Genomic DNA, 26685 nt, shown 5'->3' on the forward strand with positions numbered 1-26685 from the left:
ACTATTTAAGTAAGTAGGTATTTACCTTTCAGACTCTAGAAGGTCCACAAATAAGGGATAGGAGGGATCGAAGAACAATCGATTTTCTGAGATTGGAGTAAATATGAACTCATCTCCATTCGACATCTTTTTATTTTTCTGCAATAAATATTATATTAATTTAGAAATTTATTTCAAGTAACAGACTCTTTAACTGATGATAAAATACGTCAGATTTTCTAAAAATTGTTAGTGAAATAAAAAACCGGCCTATTACGAGTCAGATACGTGCATCGAGGGTTCCGTACCCGGGTATTTTTCCCGACATTTTGAACGATAAATCAAAAACTATTATGTATAATAAAATCATAACCCTTCCTTTCGGGTAAAAAATAAACGAAAATGTGTTTTAGATTGTACTTAGAGGTAAAGCCCTTTCATTTCATACCCCACTTGGTATAGAACTTAGCTTACTTTGAAAATTGAAAATATTAATTATTTGTTCATGAATACATATTTTTTTTGTGATGTAACCACAAATTCACGGGTTTCGGATTTTTTTGCTTTATTTGTGCTATAAGACCTACATACCTAGTACCTACCTGCCTTTCATGATTCTACGTCCACGGGAAGTACTTTGACAGACACGACAGACAGACAGACGGACAGACGAACAGACAGACAGACAACAAAGTGATCCTATGAGGATTCCGTTTTTCCTTTTGAGGTACGGAACCCCATAAAAACTAGTAAGTACCTAATAAAATCGTGTTGTGCCTGCCAAAAACAACCTAAATTACGTTACACTCAATTAAAGAACTTCGTCATCAGTATGAAACTGTCCAGCAATTTCTGGTTTAAAGGTCTGAATTCAGTCCTCTGTAATGAAACCCTTTCTTCAGTAAAGTAGCAATTTACGAGCAAGTGGGAGTAAAGTACTATTTTTAAAAAATATGTAGGTACCATGGACCTATAAATACTCGTAGTTACATACGTATACCTACTTAGTTACTTAAAACTATAAAGCGATGAAAAAAGTCAAAACTTATATTGTAGATATATATACCTACATATCTACAATATAAGTTTTGGCTTTTTTTTTGGCTTTAAATGTCCATACTAAATCGTTATTACCTACAGACTACCTACCTACCTTATTAGTATTTTTTCTTTTTGGTTTGGAAACGAACATCGAATTTCACGAGATAGGCCTAAAATCATCTGTTCAAGCAATTACTTTAAACTTATTTCATAACAACAGGTAACAACATGCTTATTACTTTATTTTATAATGCAGGTATGTTAACAATTGGTTATCACAAAAACTACTTCTTTAAATGTCGATATTTTGACCCAATTTTGTGGATTGTGGTCGAAGGGAATGCTTCATGTTACGGGATGTTAAATTGAACGTTGAATCTATCACCGACATTATCTTTTACATGCAAACTGGATGGACATATCGATATCTAATAAGTCATTTGCTGTGATACGCGGTACCCGCTTGCATTAAGCGAGGTCGAAAATAGAAATTAAGTTACTTACGAGTACACTTATTAGCACTTTTTCTAACTTTTTATTTTTAACTACAGAAAAATTTACTAAAAACTTTTTAAATATAATAAAAATTGCATTTACGGCCAGCGCACTAGCAAGCAGATCAAAAGAAGTCAGAATGGAATGAATGTTCTTGCATCTCATTTGCAGTTTCGTTCAATAATGAATAATACTTAGATTCCTCATAATTTATCAATTTTCAATATTCCAAAATATTTAAAAGTTTTACTCCAAATATCATAAATATGTCTTAATTCTTTTGAATTCTAGATTTTTAAAATACAATACTCGATACAAAAACAGCTTATTTTAAAATAATTTTTGCGTAGATTACTGAACGCATCCTTCTATATTCGTGGTTCTGTCAGTTTCGTTTAAAATATTTCGGAGGTGGGTATTTTATAAATTCAATCGCTCTTGTTAACTTTTGTTAGTTTCAACTTTCAACCACGGAGTTAGGAATCAGAATAGCTTGATTATTGTGGTTTCAACTGTCATAATAATTTGTTCGTGTGCGAAAGTGATATTAAATCAAGTAAATCAAGACCCAAAATGGCGTACTATGAAGTGTTGTGTAAAAGTAAATAATGGATTTGCATCATTGGATGAGGATAGACCCAAAATAGGTTTGTTATGTATAAACGGTGTCTCGCCGCGTGAGCAATATACAGTGTGTTTTTTTTAACTTGGACAGTATGGGGAAATCTGAAACCATAGAAGATACAGGGAAAGCGTCTTAGGAACCATTTGCTCTTTTTTATGAAATCAATTCTCGCGGAGTAAATTTTTTGTCAAGCGTGAGTTGTCCATAAAAATTAATGAAATCGACAAATTTTTTTTTAATGCCGATCGACTCAGTTTCATGTAAGGATCATTTCATTGTATCGAAACAAATAAATCGGGACAGCAGAAGTTTGTCAAATTTGAGTAAATATTTTTTCATACAATTTCTAAGTAACTGGTAGGTAGGTAGGTAGGTAACCTAATAACACTAGTGGCTCAATAAATGTTTAATATGATATCTTATCTTGTCCTAATTATTTTGCGCGTGTCATTTTGGCATGGTAAATTTTTTGGTCAAGCGTGAGTTGCCCATAAAGTCAATAAAATTGACTATTTTTTTTTAAATGCCGATCGACACAGTTTCATGTAAGGATCATTTCATTATATGGAAAGAAAAAAATCGGAACAGCAGAAGTTGGTCAAGTAAATGTTTTTTCATACATTAGGAGGATGCAATGTATACCTACCTACTAAAACATAGTGGAACGACTTACTCGTGCAAAAGTCATTCAAAAAATGTTCCATAATTGAATATCATGTTGATGCGATTATACGAAATTAAGGGTAGGGTATCTACTATCTACCCTTATTACTTCCTGCTAGTACTTAGGTACTACTTAGCAGGAATTGTATTGAAAACATTTTATTAAATTTGACTAACTTCTGCTGTCCCGATTCTTTTCTTCCGATACAATAAAATGATCCCTTCATGAAACTGAGTCAATTACATTTAAAAAAAAAATTGTCAATTTAATTGATTTTTATGGACAACTCACGCTTGGCCAAAAAAATTGACTCCGCCAAAATTGTTTTCATAAAAAAAGAGCAAATGGTTCCTAAGATGCTTTCCCTGTATCTTCCATGGTTTCAGATTTCCCCATACTGTCCAAGTTAAAAAAAACACACTGTATGTATAGAGGTCCATGTGAGAATTGTGAACTTTGAGTTCAATGATGTAGTCTATGCTCGATATTTTAGATATTATTTCACCTGGCTCAGTTCCTGAATAACTATTGTTTAGGAGTGTTATACCCTGCATCATCAGGGTTGAAGATTTGGAACTTGCGAGTTAAATCTTTAAGTGCTATTTGTAACTTGGTGCCTACAATATTAATTTATGTACTTTAAAAAGTTCCAGAATTTGAGTATCTTAGACGGCAGCTTCAGGTTTAAGGAGTTGGATCCAAAAATTATACGAGTGAATAGAGCATTTATGGAAGTCCGTCAAAAATATAACTTACTAAAACGGAGTTTCATTTATAACGAAAAACGTATAACTTTCCAAAACATAGGATTTTTTTATTCATATAGATGTAGATTTGTTGTGTTAGAAACCTTCCGGACATCCTTGGAACACCCTACTAAAGTTTCATCACAATCTGATAAGTGGTTCAGCAGCAACGCATAGATGACAAACATACAAACATCGATTTTTATTTAAATCTAAGAAGATTTATCAAAGCTAATCTTGAAGAATAGCGACGGAAATGTCTGTCAAGACAAGGGAATCAGAACCTATGGAGTTCCTACTTCCCATTGATCTAGATTATAGAATCGTGAAAGTTGGCAGGTAGATAGGTGCTAAAGCACAAGTAAAGCAAAAATCCGAAAACCGCAAATTTTGTAGTATTGTACATAAAAGTGTTATACTCGTAAGTGTTGTACGATGGTATGGAACCGTTTGTGTGCGGGTCCGACTTGGACTCGACCGGTCATTTAAATTCCAATACAAGTAAGATAGCCCTTAATTGCATCTCGCCTGGTGGTAACTGATGTTGCAGTCTAAGATGGAAACTGTCTAACTTGGAAGTAGAGAAGTACGGCAGTTATATTAAATCCATACCTCTTATCGGTTCCTATACGGCTGACGGCATCGTTCCGGAACGCTAAGTCGTCTGGTGGCGCGGCTTTGCCGGTAGGGTGGTCACTTGCCATGGCCGTAGCGTCCTACTAGACCAGACCTTAAATAAATAAATTAATTAATGGTCTTTATTTGCAAAAAAATATGCTGACATAAATTTTTCACTATTAACTCCCAAAGAAGTAAGAACTGTGTTAAATGGGAGTTACTTAATGCCATCCCTGTTACATTTGTCCTACCTTGTCAAATTTAGCAATCATCTGAAAATTATCTAGTTAGCGGTTATTATACGTCTATGCTAGTTAGTCTAGTCCATAAGAACAGGCACAAGGATATGAATAAAATAAATAAAAACTAAATGAAAAATTAAAGTTAACAAATTTGTGTTGTGTGGTGACTGGTGTGTGCGTGTATTGGTATGTGAACGCATGTGTGTGTGTACGAATTGTGAAATTCTGTAAATTGACTCTGCCGGGAATCGAGCCGCGGACCTGACGCCACTGCACAGCGCTCACCACTCCACCAGGGAGGTTGTCATAGGTACCTAAAACAAACAATTTTTTTTAAATAAACTTATGCCTACTTTTGAATGTAGTAAGTACTGCACTGGTTCGCAATTCCCTTCCCACTCACAAGAAGAACAACTAGAAAGGCGAAACTAGGCTGTTGCTCTTTACAAATAATAATCAATTTATCATACGACTTGACATTGAAATAATCCTACTTATATTTCGGTAAATAGATTCTTATTATTTACATATAAATAATGTACTTAGATAAGTTTTTAGGGTTCCGTACCTCAAAAGGAAAAACGGAACCCTTATAGGATCACTTAGTTGTCTATCTGTCTGTCTGTCTGTCTGTCTGTCCATCCGTCCGTCCGTCCGTCCGTCCGTCCGTCCATCCGTCCGTCCGTCCGACTCTCACTTGGCCGGTTTTTTACGGCTTATAATATATATTGTAATATGAATCCCAAACAAAAACATTTCATATGAGTAATAAGGGCCAGTTCCTATCAAAAAGTTTCGGCCATTAAAAGTACTGATATCAAAAATTATGGCCAGTTTTTAAAAATTTATAACACCTCCGACAAGTGAAGGTAACTAGAAAAGAGCTGATGACTTTCAAACGGTTGAACCGATTTTCTTGGATTACAGCAAAGAACACTCTCGATCAAGCCACCTTTCAACCAAAAAAACTACACTAAAATCGGTTCACTAGTTTAGGAGCTACGATGCCACAGATAGATACACACGTCAAACTTATAACACCCCTCTTTTTGGGTCGGGGGTTAAAAATATGTTCATGAATCAATAAATAAGTATTTTCAATTTTCAAGGTAAGATAATAGTACTAAATAATGGGATATTGAGAACTTTATCTGTACATTCTGAAACAGATAGCCAAAAGCCATTCACTTTTCACCTAACCCCTATCCGTATTCAATTTAGCACGACCACATAATTAATAAAACTTACCTGTTCTCTGTTCTGTTTTCTGTTTATATTCTGTCTTTTGTGAACACGACCCACAAAGGGACTGTGAGGCCTCAGAGATCGATTTGCAACTATTTAGGCATTGTAAGGTCTACATCTTCTGAGGATGCTCCGGTGTCGGGGCGAAACGTGCGTCGAGTGGTTTTGGGATCTGTGTGGTGGCTGCATGGTACCATATAGATTTGTCTGGTTTAGCGGATTATAGCAAATTAAGCTTTCGGTTCCTTGCATATGATGGATTTCCGCAAAGTAACGCGTGCTTCTTATACAGCAGCTATACTCTAAGTGTGTTCCGCGGAACCCTAGGGTTCCGCGATACCTCTGTAGGGGTTCCGCAAGAATTTAGAAAAAAAATCAAAACACCTCTCTCTGGTCGAACGTTTTGACTACGCGGCCGCGCGTAGGTATATTTATTTAGGTATTTATTTATTTGTATTTGTAGAAACATGTGTTACCTAGAATACCAGCTATTCTGCTAATCGTTCCTATCGATCAATTGAGCTATCCCGTGGCCGATTTTATGATCAAACTTGACCAGATCACATATTCACAGTAAACTGTCACCTCTTCCTAAGTAAACAAAGAAAAAACGATTTATTTAAAATTTAAGCGTTAAGAAATTTCTTCCTTGTGCTATTATTTTATCGTGTTTTTAGCTAATTTTCAACTTATTTTAAAATTTTGTACATCATTAGATAGCTGAGAATATGTAGAAGCTTTGCAAATAATTTGCAGGCCAAAAATTTCTGTAACTTTAAAAAAAAATAGCATTTTTGGCAAAGTAACCCAATAGAAATTATGAAATATTGTAAATTGTACATTTTAAAAGAGCAACCGCCGAGTTTCTTGCTGGTTCTTCTCGGTAGGAACAGCATTCCGAACCAGTGGTAGATTATTTTGACGATTCAAAAGCACTTGTAAAAGTTTAATTGAATAAAAATAATTTGAATTTGAATTTGAATTTGAAACTGGTACAGTCTTGGATCCCTAACCGGGGAACCTACAAAGATTATTTTTATTTTAGTATTCACAATTATTAATTGAGATGTCTAGTACTTAGAAATTAAATAAAAAGTCGGCAATATGCCTTACTTTTTTTTAATGAATTTTAAAAGAAACAAATACGTATTTTTCTGAAAACGATCAATAACTCAAAAACGGGCGGTCTTTGCCCATAAGTGTTTAGAGGTCATTTGTAGCATTTGACCTCCTCTACAACTTCTCAAAGAGAAGGTAGCGTTTTTCTGGACTTCGTGTATAAATATCGCACATATGGATAAAAAAATACTAAAAATTATTTCCCCGCTTCAAAACGTTTCTGATTTTAAATCTATACTAATAAATAAAATTGGAGTGTCTGTCTGCAATTTCGAAATAACTACCTCATATATTTGAACGATACTAACCCTGAATCACACGTTTTTAAAATTTTTGTCTGTCTGCTGTCTGTCTGTTTGAAAAGGCTAATCTTTGGAACGGCTGAACCGATTTTGACGGGATTTTCACAGATAAGTAGAGGATTGACCAGGGTGTAACATAGGCTTTTTTAACCGACTTTCAAAAAGGGAGTGGTGTTTTTCTACCTATGTACACCGAAATCTCCGAGTTTTCTGAACCGATTTGCGTAATTTTTTTTTTATCGATATAGGAACTTTGTGACATTGTTTCATAAAAAAATTGGATTCCAACTCCTCAATCCTGATGCTGCAGGGATGGGATTTAGAAACTGTCGGTTATAAATTGTTTGATATTGAAGGTATCTGTACCAAGTAAGCACTTTGTCGTTGACCTCGAGGACCCAACTCCTCAACCCTGATGCTGTAAGGGATTGCATTCCTAAATCCTGGTGATCCCTCGGGATTTTTAAAGGATCATCCGTTTAAATGTCTTTACGTGGTACAGAAACACATTGCATCCCGGGGAATCAAAAGTTCCCACGGGATTTCAGATCCTAAATCCACGCGGGCGAAGCTGCGGGCATCAGCTAGTAATGTATAAAAAACAAGAATTTAAAAAAAAATATCAAAATCGGAGCTGTTTCTGAGGACTTCCTAAGATTGGCTATTTTACGGTTTTATTTACTCCACTAAACTGTTACATTGTACTTTTATTATGCTTGAAGCGAAAATTGTATGTCTATGGTTATACAGCATCGGAGAGTCTCGACCCTTCAAAATCACCTTTAAGTGTACCTGCATGAAATAAAAATCAATTTGAATATTTATCATTGACCACTAACTGCATCAAGCGGCGACAATTGTTAGAACTGGGATCGCTAATCCTGGCGCTATATTTGGCAAACGATCTGGAGATTATTGGATAATGGCCAGTAGGTAGACCTGTCGCCCTCTTACTTACCAGCGAGAGACTAGTGCTAAAAAAAGAAAAGGTGCGATTGAGACTACGCTAAAAAAAGAATATGCCTAATGCATTGTTTTTATGGTCTAAAATAGACTTGCAACGAATAGTATATTCGGCAGTATACCGAATACCGAATATTCGGCGAGGCCCCTGACCGAATAGCCGAATATTCGGCAAAAGTATTCGGCCGGATTTTAGCGCCAAAAACTTGTACAGACGTGATTGTTTCGCGCCTTTGTTTTGTTCTAATGTACTCATCGCTCTGAAGTTGGGATGGTCTACGAGAAAAAAAGAAGTAAACTACTTCCTAAAAATGTTAGGAAAAAGTTAGTCTTTCAGCACCATAACCTTCCCCTTATAAATTTTGATTATGAAAATAATTCAAATGCATAGAAAAATTCTTAACTTGTTTAATACAGAAAATGATTAAATTATGTACCTGTTTTATGTACCAATGACTACTTAATAAATGATTATTAAAGAAATGAGAACCTTACCCTTCTAAAATATTTTGATTACCACAATAATTCAAATACATAGAATCCTCCATTTTTCCAATTCAGAAGATGATTATGTACCTGTGTTATGCACCAATGACTACTTAAATGAATATAACAGAAATGAAAATATGAATATATACGTAATCAATCGATTTTAATTTTTCATTTTACCAATTATTTCTCTACGACAAAATATATTATTTAAGTATTCGGTATTCGGCCGAATATAATAAAAGCAGCCGAATAGGCCGAATACCGAATAGTAACCGAATATTCGTTGCAAGTCTAGTCTAAAACCATTTTTGCACTATTGCCTTTTTAATGAAACTGATTTGGGTGGGAACTGGTGACTTCAAAGTCTATAATGGGCATAGGTAGATACATTTTTGTGTTTTATACTAAAGGATAATAATAGTAATAAGAAAACATTTGTCTTTTTTGTCTGGACAGGAAATAGATTTCATCAAGCAAATGGAATTACAAGAAATTGAATCTAATCCATATGAGGTCCAGTATCCCCGCTGGGAACCCATCGAATCACCAACTCGCTACTTCGGGCACGTCTTAGGTCCGATCGTCCCTGAGGCGCAAATGTACCCTGACCAGAAATTGGACGCTGTCGTGTCCTCACCTCTCAGATACAAGGGGTATCAAGTTTTGAAGAAGAACGAAGCTGACGAGGATTCCAGCAAGGAAAGGTCCACCAAAACAAATAATACTGCTAACCCTGGATCAGATTCTGCTGATGTAAAAAAAACTTTTGCTTTAACGCCTCTTGATTCTGGTTATTACGAAAATGCAAATATTGAAGAAAATGGTAAGTAATTTTAAACTATATTAGGTATCTATTCTATAAACTTTCATCAGACAGTGAATAAAAATCAAAATGAGTAATGAAACGATGCCATGGTTATACTATTCCACATTTGATTATTGCCTGTAGCAGCCTTAATTATTGCCTACAATAAGTACCTATACCTACTAAGGTTTCTTGCAAGCAAAACCATCGTGAATGCTCTCAACCATCTTGTTTTCTTCCATTAACCAATAAGAAATGTAAGAGAAATGTTTCCGAGAGCAATACAAACTTTTCCACATTCTGGGTCAGTTCAATGGATGCTCCATTGAGCATGCGCATCTTATTCTTTTATTTAGTTTCAAAAGAATTTAAAACTTGTTTGTGCACGAAGTGAACGATCAAAAGCATTGTAAAACTTACTTGAAAGTTGAACATGAACCGAGAAAATCAACTTAGCAATATTTTTATGTTCTAAAAAATTTGTTGATTTAATAATCTTCATCATCAGCATGATCAACTCATCGCAGGCTCACTACAGAGTATGGGTCTCCTCTCAGAATGAGAAGGGCTTCGGCCTTAGTCTACCACGCTGGCCAAGCGTGGATTGGCAGCCTTCACCTTTGAGAACATTGTGTAGAACTCTCGGGCATGCAGATTTCCCCACGATTTTTTACTTCGCCGTTAAAGAGAGTGATATTTAAGTACATAAAGTTGGAGGTGCGTCTTCCGAACCCCCGATCTCCGATTAGGAAGCGACCGTACTACCCACTAGGCTATCACAGCTTTTACCAATACCAATCTTACAAACGTGTAGTTAATACGAACTTCTCTATTATATTGCATTCAGATCATGCTGTATCTGAAGTTTTATATTCTTACATTTCAATCATAGATACTCATTACTTATCTCTATTTTCAGCTAGTCAGTAGATTCGCGCTCCAGTATGATGTCGCATAGAAAGATTAGCACGCTTCCATATGTGAGATTACTTACCACCATGTGAGATCGTGGTCAAAGATAAACTTGTCCGTGTAAAAAAAATCAAATCCTTTTATTTTATGTTATGAATAAAGCAGTGACACCAATAGAAGAGGAGCCAGAGTATAACAGCATTGACACGATGATAGATACGCGCAAGATTCGACAAAATCCCAACTTGAGTAAAACGAAGACACTCATCGCCGAACACGTGGACAGGCTTCGCACTGGTTTGTGAGTAAAAAATAAAATAATATTTTTATTTTTTATTTTATTGATGATGGTATAGTTTATTTTCCTTTAACTGACTGAAAAGGCAAACAAATAGCTTCGCGCTGACGTGAAAAAGTGCAACTATACTATAGGGCCTTGTTACCGCGAACTAAAATGAAATCATAATATATCATGACTCGTATACAAGTGATATAACTAATTTCAAAAGGTCCAAACCACCGGAAAAATCGCGTCGCTTACGTCTTCCTCCGAGAAGGTTCTAAGATTTGTTTATCTTTGAAATCAGCTTCGGAAAACTAGTTGGCATACAACAAAACTTAAAGCTAGCTTAACTGGCTTCATGCCTGCGCTGAGCAGCTAAAAAAGCACAAAAATGAGCCAAACTTTCCGTTATTAGATAAGCCACTGAAACGTCTCGTAAGATTTTTGTAGCACTGTCTCCATGGCAAGATATAATTAGAAAATTTATTTTACTTTACTCCCTACTACTGGTTTTATTTCACGATGAACATTAACTCGGAATATCTGCGGTTAGCTAATCAGCGCCAACTTCTCATCTTGTTTTATAAATTACTAGGGGATGCCCGCGGCTTCGCCCGCGTGGATTTCGGTTTTTTTAAATCCCGCAGGAACTCTTTGATTTTCCGGGATAAAAAGTAGCCTATGTCCTTCCCCGAGATGTAGCCCATGTCTGTACCAAATTTCATCAAAATCAGTTCAGCGGTGGGGCCCTGAAAAAGTAGCAGACAGACAGACAGACACACTTTCGCATTTATAATATTAGTATGGATCTGCGGCATTACTCAGGAACATCACATAATAATGCATAAACGTGTAAGGGAGAATGCTTACAGCTCAGCGCTATGCAATAACGTTTCATAGCAATTATAGCAATGCATAGATACCTACCTAATTATTGTCATCCCGTTGCCGACAATCAGCGTGAAAAGAAAACCAGTCGTGATTCTTTTAATTTGTACTTTTTGTTTCTTTATTTTTTATATGAGTTCTTTCGTAATATTATCCGCCGAGGATGTCCGCGACTTCGTCCGCGTGGATTAAGGTTTTTAAAGATCCCGTGGGAACTGTTTGATTTTCCGGGATAAAATGCCTAAGTCAATCACAGGGACGCTAGCTAACTCGGTACCAAATTTCATACAAATCGGCTAAGCGGATGGGTTTTTGGGAATCCCGTGGGAACTCTTTGATTTTCCTGGATAAAAAGTAGCCTATGTCCGTCCCCGGGATATAAGCTAACCCTACACCAAATTTCGTCAGAATCGGTTAACCTGTTGGGCCGTGAAAAGGTAGCAGATAGACAGACAGACAGACAGATACACTTTCGCATTTATAATATGGTATGGATTATTTCTATATTCGCCTTTTTGCGTAGATGTTTTAAGGTAGTATTGGCATTGAACGAAGGTAGATATTACAAACGAGAAGTATCATGTAGCAGAAAGCACGAGTAAAATTATTCTAAATCGACAAACTATATGTAACATCACGCGTGTGGTACGCAAAATTTTATATTATATACCTCTTATAATATGATGTATATATTATCTACAAACTGCAAAGTAGGTTTGCAATCGGAAAAAATGTGATATATATTACAAATTAATGATTTGAGGATTTCTTTCTTTCCTTGTTCTGTGAGACCTTGCTTCTTGCCAAATTTCATGATTCTATATCAATACCTAAACCTATAGCTTTTGGTATTTGGAAGTGTTTTATTTAAATTTAGTTATAGTATTACGTTGACCGTGTTACATTTATTGTACTTTATTGTATTACTTAAAAGCTTTATTTCTGCACAGCTTCTTAAGGGCTTACAGACTTAAGCATTTGGTATTAACTTTCGAACTAGAACGGGTAGGTACTTGTTACACAAACATTCTCCTTCAAGCTAGCTTTTAAAAAAATATTGGAAATGCAATTTTTAAGCTGCAGTAGTTGGTCGCAAAGTGAAGATTTAATTTAAATACTAGATGAAGTTTCGTCAAGTAGACTACTTGCAGTTCCAATTAGCTTGTAATTTTGTCTGTGATTGAGACAACCACGTCTCTTGGAATAGATTTGAAGATACTGGAATAGGTACCTGTTTCCGGTTTCATGAAGGATTTAAAATGCTCTCGCTAATATTTATTAGCATTGATGTAGGTGGAAACGGTGGAAACGTTTATAGTCATAAAATATGGTAATATGAAATATTATCCATTTATAGATACTGTTGCTATAAGTATTATCCTGATGAATTTCTTCTTGTTCTTTAATTTACATATCGTTTTACTACTTAAACAAATAAATTTTGCCAAAATGGTCAAAGCGTTGATTCCTTCGACAGCTAAATGTTGTTAGAGTTCGTATGAGCTCTTAGAATTTCAGATATCTACTTTTTTAATATTAACAATAAAACTTCAAACTAGCCTTATCTTATTACGGTATATTAAAAAAGGTATATTTTTAAGATCATGGGTTCAAGATTATTTATGTGCAGTTGACGATTTCTTAAACCAGAAGCTTAAAAACAATCTTGTTAGAAAGATAATAATTCTTACATCTATTTGATTAATACCTACGTAAGTATTGTAATTATACTGATCAATTTATTTTCATTTCAACGTTGTGATGCTCAAAATGCAAGTGTACTTAGATTTTACAATCTGATACACTTGGGATTCACTTTATAATTGACTTTCAGAGTAGTCGCGATGCATATTACAGTGAATACCGTGAATACCTTCAGGTTTTAAATAAAACGCGTTTCCTCTAGTTAAAAACTAGTTCTTGAATGCATTACAACTAGTTTTTTTTTGTATTTACTGCTTGAATGGTAGATAAATCTAGTGTTTGATTTTCCAATTTTATGAAATCTACTTTTGATCAGTATGTTTTAGATCGAATGTTGTCCAGAACAAAATCCAGATTTCAAACAGCAGTTTAGTCTAATCCTTGAAGGATTCCTGTAGTGCGAAGCCTGAGATTCTCTTTGTAAGGTACCAGGTGTAAGGTGTTGTAACAACGATTTTTATGAACCTTTATAATAAACTAGAGGATATCCGCGACTTCGTCCGCGTGGATTTAGGTTTTTAAAGATCCCGTGGGAACTGTTTGATTTTCCGGGATAAAAAGTTGCCCGTGTCAATTACAGGGACGCAGGTTAACTTCATAAAAATCGGTTAAGCAGATGGGTCTTTAGGAATCCCGCGGGAACTCTTTGATTTCCATGATAAAAATGAGCCTTTGTCCGTCCCCGAGATATAAGCTAACCCTGTACCAAATTTTGTCAGAATCGGTTACACTGTTGGGCCGTGAAAAGGTAGCAGACAGACAGACAGATATACAGACAGATACACTTTCGCATTTATAATATTAGTATGGATATTGGCCCACGGCACAAGCTAGCAGATAATAACAATACTCTATCCCACACATTTTGCTATTCAGAAAATAAGAAAATTCTGGCGGCATCGGCAGTGGGGTCTTGCTCTATTAGATATTTTTTTAATCATAAAAATGTGCACGCAGGCCACGAATGGCTGACACCGTAAAAATAGGTGCTTACAAAGTGAAAATATCAAAATATTTTCCGTGTTTTTTTTTTTCACGTGCCTCGCATCAGATCGTCAAATCGCAGGTACAAAGCTTTATGAATTTCCGTAAAATAAATTATTTTGTCCGTCAAAAGTTTTGTAACATAGCGTATGAAAGCTATATACCAGGGTGATCCCTTAATGACCTGGCCTGATATAGTTATATGCAAAGGTTGTGCCATATTATGGTACTTTTTCTCTGTTATTAGTAAATAAACATGCGAAGCCCTTAGTCGCAGAAGAAACATGATAAAAAACCACAGAAACAATCTCTCTACAGTTTTTTTCCAGCTATATGATAACGTATTGCCAATGTTCCAAAATCGTGAGTGTGCCTTTGGTAATACCGATCATCCCCCGTATAGTCCAGGCACAGTGCTGTCTGATTATTTTCTTTTCCTTATGAAGCCGAACTTTTAAATTCGAATTCACAAGCGACGAACAATTGCAATAACAACAAACAATTTGAAGACATAAAATCTGCATATTTTAAAAACGGATAGAATTAATGTTAATTGAACTTTATTCACAGATATCAAAAGTGTGTTGATATTTAAAAAGAAACATTTCGTTATCTTTACTAAGTAATTATTCATAGTTAGGCCAGGTCATTGACTACCCACGTGCCTACTTAGACAATAGACAGCTATTTAATTTATTTACTATAGCGTTATCTTACTTCGTAGTTAGATGGGACATTACGCCCGGTTGAATATGGTTTCCGTGTTTCACAAACATGTAACATAAATAAAAAATTACTTTAAAGATGACAAAGAGTAGTATCATTTTTCTCTCTGTAAGCAATCAGCAGAAAGCGGAATAATTGCAGGTCTAATAAGGACTACCGTATACCTGTCTCGTTACTGCCAACCAATCTGCGCTGGTTGAAAATAAATCGTCCTAACGACCTTGAGGAGAGGTGATGTTCAAAATTTTAGCACTTAGCGTCTGTTTACCCCAGTTATTTGTTAGAAGCATGGAGTCAATGAGTTTTAGGTGCAATGAAAACCAAATTTTTGTTCCACATTGAAAATATTATTAGCAGTCAAAAAATTGCACTGTTTGACATAGTTTTAGAAATAAGCAACCGAATGAGAAGAGTTTAGAAAAGAGACGAAGTGAAAATCATGATTTGCTTAACTTAAGTTTCGCTTAAACGCATAACAGATCAACTGCATGATACCTACCCTTTTTCACTATAGTTAATACCAAAATAGGAGATTTGAATTTAGCATGCATCACTAGCCTTAACCTTGCGTGAGTAGCATAGCTAATAAATAATAGTAAGTAGGTATGATTAAATGGGTTTTTTTTTTATTTTGTGCACAAAATTATATTTCCTCTTGTTTAATAAATCAGTTTCACAATTTTTCTAGGTGGTTGGGCGGTTTTCATCAAAAGAAGCTACAATAAAACAGAATTTCATACCAGCCTACCCCATTTAATCGTACTGCCCGTAGATAACTTTATATAAGGCCCCCCTGATACCTTGATAGAAATATTTAATATTTATAGTATAAGAAGTTTTGTAATGTGTGTTAGAAGGGAGTGATCTTTTATAATATGGGCAATGTACTTGAGCGATGATAAAATCTGCAAATAAGTTGAGCAGATGCGATTTCCTTTGTATTACTTAAACACATTTGTACTTTGTTTAAGATTTTATACTATAAAGTTCTTCCTATTTAAACCGTACCGTGGTTCAAAACAGAATTCGCATTTAGCTTTCAACAAATTTACTCGAATCTTGAGAAATAATGGTACACATATAAAGCTCCTCGAGATTATCATATTATTATGCTATAAACTTCACATGCGCTGTCTCCGGCATAAGCATCACGGGTTGTGTAATATATCCGCTTAAATGAAACTTTTTGACTTACTAAAATAAATATACTATAAAAAATTACTTAATATCAGAAACAAAGATTACTTCAAGTTTTTGACTGGAATAGATAAGCTACGCCACGGTTTTGCCTAGTGAGATGAAAGTAATGTTTGTAATGTGTGGAAAAGTTATACATTTTACGTGGCAGTGATATCTACTGTGTTCAATTTTAGAAATTAACTTAAGTAATAAACGTTTAATGTTTTAAAATGTCTACCAAACTGCTGCCAATCGCTACAAAAATTCTTATTTAAGTATGTTTTGCCATGTTCAAAGTTTTCCAGTTAAAATGTCCCCAATTTTCGGTACGTAGCTTTCATAAATAATACAATGAAAATGAAGCCTGTAGAAAAAATCAAATTCACTACGACATTTTAAGACAATATTCGGAAATTAACCACTTGATTTCAAAGCAGCATTTATTTTGAACGGTACGTAGCGTACTGTAAACCTTTTCCATAACTTTATTCAATATGATACAAGTTGTATACTTTTGCATTCTATTTTTACTTCAAACTTCAATTTGTTTTTAAAACAACAATAGTCTAGAAAAATAAAGAAAAATGGACAAAGCTGCTTGAAAACAAGTTATTAAAATATGTTTATTAAGTACCTAAGTAGGTACAACATATTTTGTCACAAGTAAGGGCCTAATTTCGAAACTGCAATGCAATATTTCAAGCCGTAAGGCATCTTGCTTTGTTTTACAATAAAATACACAACGCGGATCCCCCCGCAAGTTTTTGACTATACAACATCACGTCATCGCACTTTTGAATTTCGGCCCATGATAATATTGCTTGTATATGTCTATCACAAACAGCACACACGAGGATGTCAAAGGTACAGCTAAGCCACACCATATCCATATCCTGGAGACGCCTACACCAGACCCCGGGGAGTCCATATATAGCATTGCCCTCCTTGCCGCTGTTGGTGCTGCCCTGACTGTGGCGATCATAGGCTTAGCTTTCGGATGGTACACGTAAGTAAATCACTACCCATTACTACCCGTACTATTAATGTGAAAGTGTGTTTGTTTATCCTTTAATCACGCTGTAACGGAGCAACGAATCGGCGTGATTCTTTATATAGATATAGTTGACAACCTGTATATACATTTTTTGTCCCGGAAAATCAAGGAATTAGTATGGGATTTTAAAAACCGGACTTTAACGTCGCGGGCATTATCTAGTTTGATATATTTTGAACTATGGCATTTTAACCGAGACATGCTATTTACCTTCATATCACATGACGTACGTACCAAAATACGTTCTCGCTCATAGAGCGTAGAAATAATTAAAAATTAAATTAAATAATACAAAACTTTCGTGTGATATATATAATGTATTTATCCTTTTTTATTTAATGATATTTAAAATATACAAGATGTCATTTTTACTCGTTAATAATAAAAACTATTAACTTTTAAATAAAATAATGGGAGCTGTGAGTCGTGTATGCTTCTCCGTTGAAGATGAAATTACTATTAGGTAGGGCATGTGTTTTATGACAGCTTAACTTTAAATGCGTAACTTTTTTTTAAATAGGTATTTAATGTTATTAGGATAGATTTTGAATCATATCTCTAACACGCAAATCACAAGCCCTATTTGACTTCTCAACAAGTGAAGTCACAGACAAATAAATTGCCTTTTTCAGAACAGCACTCAATATATAACATAATTGAACTGAATCGTGCATTTATTATATTTATTCATATTTTAGAAGAGAAAAATTGAATAGCTTTATTAAATAAAAGTGAAAAAAAAAATTATTGCACATTTAAAACTTATCTCTTCTTGAATTTCCTTTCGTGAGAAGCGATAAACTGGTATACCTAAGATCTCCATAGTTGTTAAAACAAAATATGAACTTGTATTAAAAACCATATTTTCAGTTTAATAACGCTGATGTCATGGCCAGTCTTATAATATTACCAGAAAATAAATAGCTTTTCATTGGAAAGGTACCTACATATCTACTATGCAAAGTAGAAGACACGCCCTTGTTCGTAACATGGGTACAATTAAAGAGACAAAGGTCGGCTACGGTTAATAATAATAATTATTTATTAATCGTAAGGTGACGGCAATTAATCGATATAAAGATATCGATATAACGAATTTTTTTTAACATAACTTAACAGTTATATACTGACAAACTGTAACAATAACTAATATCGAAAAAGCTAATACCTATTTGTGTAAGTACGATTTGTAATGCAAAGAAAAATGAAACACGCTATATTACATATTAGACAGCTTCTACGAGTAGCACGCCTCGCAGTGTGAAGCTTTTATAGCGTTAAGGGGCATGAGAAGAGTCTGCCCGCGAAATTCAAATTGTAAACTAATATGACAACGTAGGCTTATGACATTTTAATTGTGCGAATGGCAGGATCTTCCTCATATGTTTATATAAAAATCTTTACTTGAAAGGGTCCAGTTTATGAAATTAGCTTTAGTATCGGAGTTATAGTCGCCTATACCTAGTGCATGGTAGGTACTTGGTTTTTTTATACAAAATCGCCAACAAATGAGATTGCAATGAAGCACAATCCCAAAGACCAATATCCAAAAAATAAAATTTCCAGGTTTCAAGAATACGTTCGCTTCACTGGCTGGCAGAGATTAATGAAAAATTGCGAGAGTAGGCACAATAGTATAAAATCTTTTGTTACATTATTTATACACACAAAGTGCGTCCGTTTGTCTTTTACCTTTTCATGGCTCAGACGGTGATCCGATCTTGGCGAAGTTTGACACAAAAATATCTTGCATTCTAAAAGACGACTTTTTTTTAGAAAAATAAATCCAAACGAATTAAGCCGCGGGCATCAGCTAATATAAAATTAATTAAAAAGGATTTTGTTTCAAATTTCACTTAAGGTCCCAACGCACTTGAGCTAGGCTGCGCAAAAATTGGTTTATATGATTGAGTTTGTATGGAGCAAGGGGCTGCTATGTCGTGTCGCGTCGCGCAGCACAGCGCAAATGCGTTCGACCCACAGGTTTGGACCTTAAGGGTGATTAATTAAATGAAAAATATAGATTCTTTGCTCAGGGCAAAGAATCTTCTGGCTTCTTGTAGTAGCTTTCGCATCTACAGGGTGTTTGGTAATTAGTATATAATGACGACACGTACCCATGCTACTTTGATCTGATAAATCCAATGCTGAAAAAAATGACTAAATAAAATTATAAAAATTTCCATACAATTTTTTTTTTTATGTCCAAGTTTTCATGACCCTAACGTGCCCTAAGCCACTGAGATTGTTGGCTATCTTTAGATAGGCCAAGGCCAGCGATCTCAGTGAGAACTTTGCCATAATTTTTTTTTCAAGTTTTGTATGGAAATTTTTATGATTTTATTTCATCATTATACTTCAGCATTGTATTTATCAGATCAAAGTAGCATGGGTACGTGTCGTCTTTATATACTAATTACCAAACACCCAGTATAAAGACGCGAGTTCGGTCTACACTATGTTCCCATTACCGCACTCAGCAGTGGCTTGTGCAATCGCTCTGTCACTCAAGCAAATACGGGATGGTTGCTTTTAGGTGGTCAGTCGCTTTAGCAATGAACAATAGCGCGAGCTACTATTGTGACAGCAATAGTCGCTCGAGTTTTTGGGCCACGAATATTTTTGAAGAGAAGCTTCGTCACGGGGGTTCGGGATGGGGAAAGAACCGTAAATGAATGATCACGACGTAGAGTAAACAGTAGCGCGTATTGTTGGCCATAGAGTATGAGAGACAGAATAGATATGGTGTAACAAGTCTTAGTATCCAATTTGAATAAATACGAGCCATATGACCGCGCATTGTACAAAAACCAAAAACAGATCTTGACTTGTGTATTAATTTATTTCTAAGTCGATGATCTGCGCAAACCACCATTTTACAACTTCTGATCGGACGTACATGTTTTGCGCGCACTACATATATACTTAGGTATTAAACCTGGGTGTATATAGTGCTATATACATATAAGATTTTATACACAGTGGGTAAGAAGCTTCGTTTCGAGTACCGCACCACCTCACGGCTTTTTTAATTTTATATTATAGATAACGGGTACATACTACGATGAACTTGGCGTTGTATTTGCATGAATCGTGATCACGACGGGACTGCGAGAGATGAAATTCGAGCTGCCATGACCACGACTCGTGCAAACTGAGTCGAAATATCGCCAGTTAAAAAACACCACTGTATGTAGGTACCCGTTATCTATAAAAATGTCGTTAAACCGCGAAATAAGCTTAAAATTTAGTTTTTTTAATTTATTCGCAATCCTTAACAGTTTATCGAAGAAGGCAAAAGCTGCTGCTGATGTAGACTACCCCGCATACGGCGTCACTGGTCCTAACGTGGACACCTCCGGAGATCGCAAGCTAGCACAATCGGCACATATGTATCACTATCAGCACCAGAAGCAACAAATTATAGCTATGGAAAGGTAATTTATTGGCACATTCAAATTCAGTTTGTTTCGACCCTATATCTTTGCACTAATGACTGATTCGTAGATCTATTTGGTTGTGTGAAGTAAGCATAGATTAATTATTTATTATTGGTCTTCGCAACGCTTCAACAATCATGGAGGTATGAACTTGTGCGCTAGTCTACTTTGCTTTTATTGGTGGTCAAAATTTAACGGTAACGGTAACGTAAATTTAACCACTTGCCATGTAACGGGGTCTAAGTAAACACACTTAAACATGACAGTGACTCACTTCCCTATTGATCGAGAGTTTATTAAAGCAATGAACCTTCTAAAGGCTATTTATGATGATCACTTTCATGGCGCCTTGTGCTTTACAAACGTATCCAATGGTTGATATGATATATTACTAGATGATGCCCGCGACTTCAACCGCGTGGCATTGGAATTGAAGGGTGAGATTTATAAAGCGCACTTTAAACGAGACAGATTTATGTGAGAGATATACATCTGTCTCGTTTTAACTCTGGCTTAAGTCTAAGCAAAGTCTGAGTGCGGTTTATAGATCTCACCCTCAGAAACACTTAGCTACAAAAAGTTGTTTTTGAGTTATCCCCATGAGTTTTTTATAAAATCACGCACTAATATTTTTCTAAGAAAAGAATGCTAGTAGGACTTAGGTTTAAGTTAGTTTTAAGTTTAGTAAACTTTTTTAGAAACGTCAATTTATCTCTTAGCCCAGTAATTTGGTCGTCAAAAAGGGGCTTATCTGGAAAGTTTTCAGAAGGTTATGCAAATCGGTGGTTTTATAGATTTCGATGTGCTCTTTCCGAATTTTTATTTTGCCACCTCGTACCTTTGCCGCTCGCACCGCCATCTTGAAAAAAATGGCGCCCAAAAACAGTTTTTTCACGATAACTTCTTTCCCACTCATTTTACGATAAAAATGGCTATGTAACAATTAAACTAGAGACAATTTCCTACAATTTGTGTAGTCACCTTTTTTTGTAGAGTCAATAGTTTCAGCGAACGAGCGCCACAAAGCCCACTCCAACACTCGTTTTGGCTAAATAACTCATTTCCACACCACCATGTGGTAAACGTAACAGAGAGAGCGTTATACTAACTCATTATAGTAACTTATCCGCGGAATGAACTTTGTATAGCGCTTTCTGAGTTTTTGTATGATATTACGTAACAGAGAGTGCGTTGTACTTACTAACTTCGCGGATAGGTTTTCGGGCACCGTTTTAAATCGTTTTCAAATGTATCTTAAACATACATCCTACATAGCATATCCTGCAGCCTAAAAGTAAATATCCATCCATACTTAATATTATAAATGTGAAAGTGTGTCTGCCTGTCTGTCTGCTACGCTTTCACGGCTTAACCACTGAACCGATTTTAATGAAATTTAGTATAGACTTAGGATACATTCCGGGGAAGGACATATGCTACTTTTTATCCCGGAAAAACAAACAGTTCCCGCGGGATTCTTAGACTGGACCACGCGGACGAAGTCGCGGGCATCCTCTAGTACTTAATATTATAAATGCGAAGGTGTGTCTGTCTGTCTGTCTGTCTGCTACGTTTTCACGGCCCAACCGCTGAACCGATTTTGATGAAATTTGGTACAGACATGGGCTACATCCCGGGGAAGGACATAGGCTACTTTTTATCCCGGAAAATCAAAGAGTTCCTGCGGGATTTAAAAACCCGAAATCCAGGCGGGCGAAGCCGCGGGCATCCTCTAGTGAATATATAAAAGGAAAATCTGACTGACTGTCTGATCTATCAAGCTCAGCTCAAACTATAACTGTACGGATGAAAAAAGGATTTTTGAAAGTTCATACCCTAAGGGGGTATAAACAGGGGATTGAAATTTATGTAGTCCACGCGGACGAAGAAGCTCGTAATTAATAATCGAATACACAGACAAAAGCGGATTGCGACTTTGTTTTATACTAATTACGAGTAGAGAAGAGACATAATATAATGCATTAATTAGTATACCTCACTGTTTCTTAATTTAAGGAACGGCATGGATCGCAACGCCTCTGTATCTGACCCGGAGTCCGAAGAAGAGAACGAGGAAGGAGACTACACCGTGTACGAGTGCCCTGGCTTTGCTACCGTAAGTTCCTACAGCAAATGGACATTGAACCTAGTTGGGATACCTACGAGTTCGCCATTTTGAAAAACCCTCATTTTGATGGTCAATCGGTAAACTAAGTGACCACTTACTCCGTCGATCGACTCAGAAATACGTTAAATCACTGGCCGCTAACACGAGGTTTTTTTCAAAATGGGTAGACTTGTAGCTATGACAGGTACCATACAAAAATATTCAAACCTTTTCCACGTTCATGAATATGCGAAGCTAAAGCTAGTTCATCACTACCCGTCTACGCTACACACACACCCATAGTAAAAGCGAAAGCGTCTTTATGTGTTGGTTTATTAGGTTGTATAGTTGTTGGTTTGTCCTTCAATCACGTCGCAACAAAGCAATAAATGGACGCAATTTTTTGTATAAGTTACTTTAATAGCGGAAAATCGAATTGTTTTACGGGATTGAATGAAGTCGCAGGCATCAGTTAGTACCTATTTTTAGTACTATTGTGGACTGTGAACCCCTAAAGCGGTATATAAAATAAAATATACCTATAATTATAAAATTAAGTATAGGCCGTTAAAGATTTAAATAAAGAAGTAAACCAACAGGGAACACTCAGTTCTCTATTGGTTTATTTAACGTATCCACACTTATCATCATCATCATCTCAACCCATCGCCGGCTCCTTACTGAGCATGGGTTTCGTATCAGTACGAGAGGGGTTTATACCATGGTCTACCATCTTAGAAATGGTCTAATGAATTTATGTATCATGATTTTAGACTGGCGATATGGAAGTGAAGAACCCACTTTTCAAGGAGGAGGGCACACCCGCTACCCCTGGGAAGAACGACGGAGGAAAGGTCCAGCCTAAGGAATAATCGCTACCCCTTCGCCATACCGGCGAGGCCCGACGTTTGACGGGAAACCTCCTGTCACCGCTTTATTTGACGAGGCATTTCGGCACCCCAAACTTTATTATACACTTCATACGTAATCATTTACTTTAAACGATCGTCGCATGAGTGCTACAAGAAATCTATTTCAAGTAATTATCTATAACCTTTTCGTATGCAGAGGAAATCCGGGGCAAAGTGATAATGCCACAGCTATATCCCCACGTCAGTGTGTCTAAACACTTCATGTTACACGCTTACAAAGAAAAGGACACTATTAACTAGTGCAAGTAGATTTTATGCAATGACTCTGGCTTGATTTTACTTCTAGATATTAAATGTCTCTTATCGGTAAGCTATCGTAGAGTAAACTATTACTTCTTTGATTGTTGTGTAAAGTTGAGTGAATGTTTTGATTACTATTACCGTTATCAACAACTACACATTTAGCATGACCAAGTCCGCACACTGTCATTTCCACAATCAAAGCGGGACATAGTTTACACAAATACTTGCGAATATTGTTGAGAATGTCCCAGCCAATTGTAACTTGTGTCAACTTGTGTTAATACTTATTGTAAGCATTGATATTGCCCGACGCGACGTATGACTGCGACTTGAAATATTAGAGACTCAAAACTATGCGAGATTACGACACGAGTTTGGGCACTCGGGTCTTGGCGTCTTCGTAGTGCTGGAGTATTCAGTCAGTATTTCAAATCCTTATTTTGTGGTACATAGGAAAAATAAACAAGGGTAAAGACTTGATTTTATTATTACATGTTATGTTAAAGCTGGAAATTGTCACTAACAGACGCTAGGCCACTGAACAGTCTACGTACATTTGAATTTACGCGCCCTCGCACGCATCCGCGCTCCCATGCACTCCGTTTAAACACTAACGACTCAAGTCCCCCGAGAAATTATTTTCTTGGCATCATGCTGTGACTGCAAGGAATTAAAAATAACATGTTTAAATTTTTTTTCGACAGTTATCACATCCAGTGTATAAAAACACACCTTGAACTGAATAACGCATTAGTCAAACAAGTGTTCGGCTAAATTATCAATGAACTATTTTAAAAAATATCAACTAATCAAATCACCGCTATATTCATTCGAATAACCGCTTAACACCAACACTGACAACACTAGCTAGAGTATAAATTTTTACTTGTATATAAAGCAGTAAGATATTACGAGACGTTTTGACTGACTGTTAATGACGTAAACGCCTCCAGTATTTTGTCTGTCTACGTACTCGTATATTAAGCACAGCACCTTGGGCTGCGTGCTAAAACATGTAACCTTTATATACAGTGAGGTTATAGTTAGATAACTTTGTGCGGCCTATAGAGATATATACGTATAATTCTATCGATCATATGACTTTTAAGAATTTGGTGACAAAATTTAATTAGAAAAATTCTATGTGCCATGTTTAAATTGGAAATTACAGGAATACATAGTTTATTATACTGTTTGTAGCGAAACAATTATATTCACTTTGAATTATGAACGTCAATTGCTGCAATGGATCTCTGTAATTAAAAGTATTATATATTAATATTAAAAGAAATATTATAAGAATATTGTTATATTATATAAAAATCAAACTATGTAGAATTCTGAGGTGTTATTTTGATGTATATTTTTATCTTAACATACTCGTAATGTACGCTTTAAAAATTTTATCCAAATTGTACCTATATCTTTACAAAATATTAAATTAAAGCACAAGGGAAATGATGCTATGTACAGATTATGAAAAACAGCATAACGATACTGAACATTAGGTTCAATACATTTATTATAAAATAGTTTAGTAATTTATAAAATATTTACACATCGGAAAGTGGAATTCTACGAATACCTACCTAAGAATAATTTTATTTATATATGAAGGTATGAACAAATGATATAAACATATCTTTCTACACTTCTTCGCACAATTTTAGTATGAATATAAACGAAGGATGCATTTTAACAAATTTTTTAATATATATTATATATATGTATGAATGTCTATCTAGCTATTTGAAAGAACTAGTTATGTTTTGACTTTTAAGGAAAATTGATTCCACTTATAATTAAAACTCTGACAAATTCTGGGATCATGTCATTTAAATAATCATATTATATTTAAAGTAGATAGGAACTAATTTTGATGTTACGTGTATCATACAGACGGACTTAAAACGCAAAAAAATATTAATATTAAAAAATTAAAATGAATCAAAATATATTTTTAAATTAATTTTAAAATGTATTCACATTAAAAATATATGTTGGTAGAATAAACTTACACTATATTTAATTTAATTGCTATTTACCGTAGATATGTGTTTCATAAATAAATGTTATGTGTAATTATATAATTACCTATACGTATTGAAAGGGTTAAACCCGCTGTAAGTAGGTAATAAAACTATATTTCTTGATGAGTGCTCTTCACCATAAAATAAAGCAGAAATACCAAAATGCTGATGCAAATTCTTTTATTCAAAATAATTATGCATATTTTTACGTATAAGTATACTTATTGAAAAAATAATTTACATTTATCCTTGTATGTCATTTTAGAAGTTGGTCAATTCTTTGTCAGAGGATTTTCAAATTCACAGATTTTTCCTTGGATTTTTCTCTTTTTTACCGGGCACAACTTAAGAGGGCTCTCTCCGTCACTCGTTTCCACTCGTTTCATACAATCGTAGTTCCAATTTCATTTGAATATTAAGCAACCTAAGTCAATGAAATTTTGCAGACATATTCTAGAAACTAATAACTGTGTCTGTGGTGTTTTAGATTTTTCTAAAAATATGTAGTTTTAAAATTACAGGGGCTCAAAGATTTGTATGTAAATTTTTAAGACCGCGTAACTTTGAAACCGAATATTTTAACAGAAATCTGGAAAATCACAGACATAGATATTAGTTTCTAGAATATGTCTGCAAAATTTCATGGACTTTGGTCGCTTAATATTCAAATGAAATTGGAACTACGTTTGTATGAAGCGAGTGACGGAGAGACCCCTCTTAATATCTTAATCGAAATACCTATATAATACCAATTATTATTTATAAGCTCATTGATGCGACTTTATTTGCGTGCATTTACGTTTTTTAAAGATCCCGTTTAAAATGCTCAAAGTTTTTTCCTTGTACTTATGGTCCTGATACCTGGGG

General features: G+C 35.2%; 1 protein-coding gene and 1 long non-coding RNA gene across 4 annotated transcripts in view; one reads left to right on the top strand and one right to left on the bottom strand.

The window, feature by feature from the left end:
• LOC123880268 overlaps positions 1-24372 on the top strand; it is a 47735-nt gene extending 23363 nt beyond the window's left edge. The window contains exons 3-9 of one of the 3 annotated variants that reach the window (XM_045928307.1): positions 8988-9354; positions 10405-10549; positions 14975-15064; positions 16857-17018; positions 20348-20503; positions 22523-22622; positions 23387-24372. In XM_045928307.1, coding sequence (XP_045784263.1) covers positions 8988-9354; positions 10405-10549; positions 14975-15064; positions 16857-17018; positions 20348-20503; positions 22523-22622; positions 23387-23485 — 1119 coding nt within the window. In that variant the 3' untranslated portion in view covers positions 23486-24372. The remainder of the gene's footprint in view (positions 1-8987; positions 9355-10404; positions 10550-14974; positions 15065-16856; positions 17019-20347; positions 20504-22522; positions 22623-23386) is intronic. The other 2 variants (XM_045928308.1, XM_045928309.1) reach the window with 2 other exon arrangements.
• LOC123880289 lies at positions 24242-26233 on the bottom strand. The gene is made up of 2 exons (XR_006799201.1): positions 24367-26233; positions 24242-24334 (listed from the first exon to the last, which is right to left on the bottom strand). It is a non-coding gene; the product is annotated as an uncharacterized LOC123880289 (long non-coding RNA).
• Between the last annotated feature and the right edge of the window lie 452 nt (positions 26234-26685).

This window comes from Maniola jurtina, chromosome Z, assembly GCF_905333055.1.
Source record: "Maniola jurtina chromosome Z, ilManJurt1.1, whole genome shotgun sequence".
NCBI lineage: Eukaryota > Metazoa > Arthropoda > Insecta > Lepidoptera > Nymphalidae > Maniola > Maniola jurtina.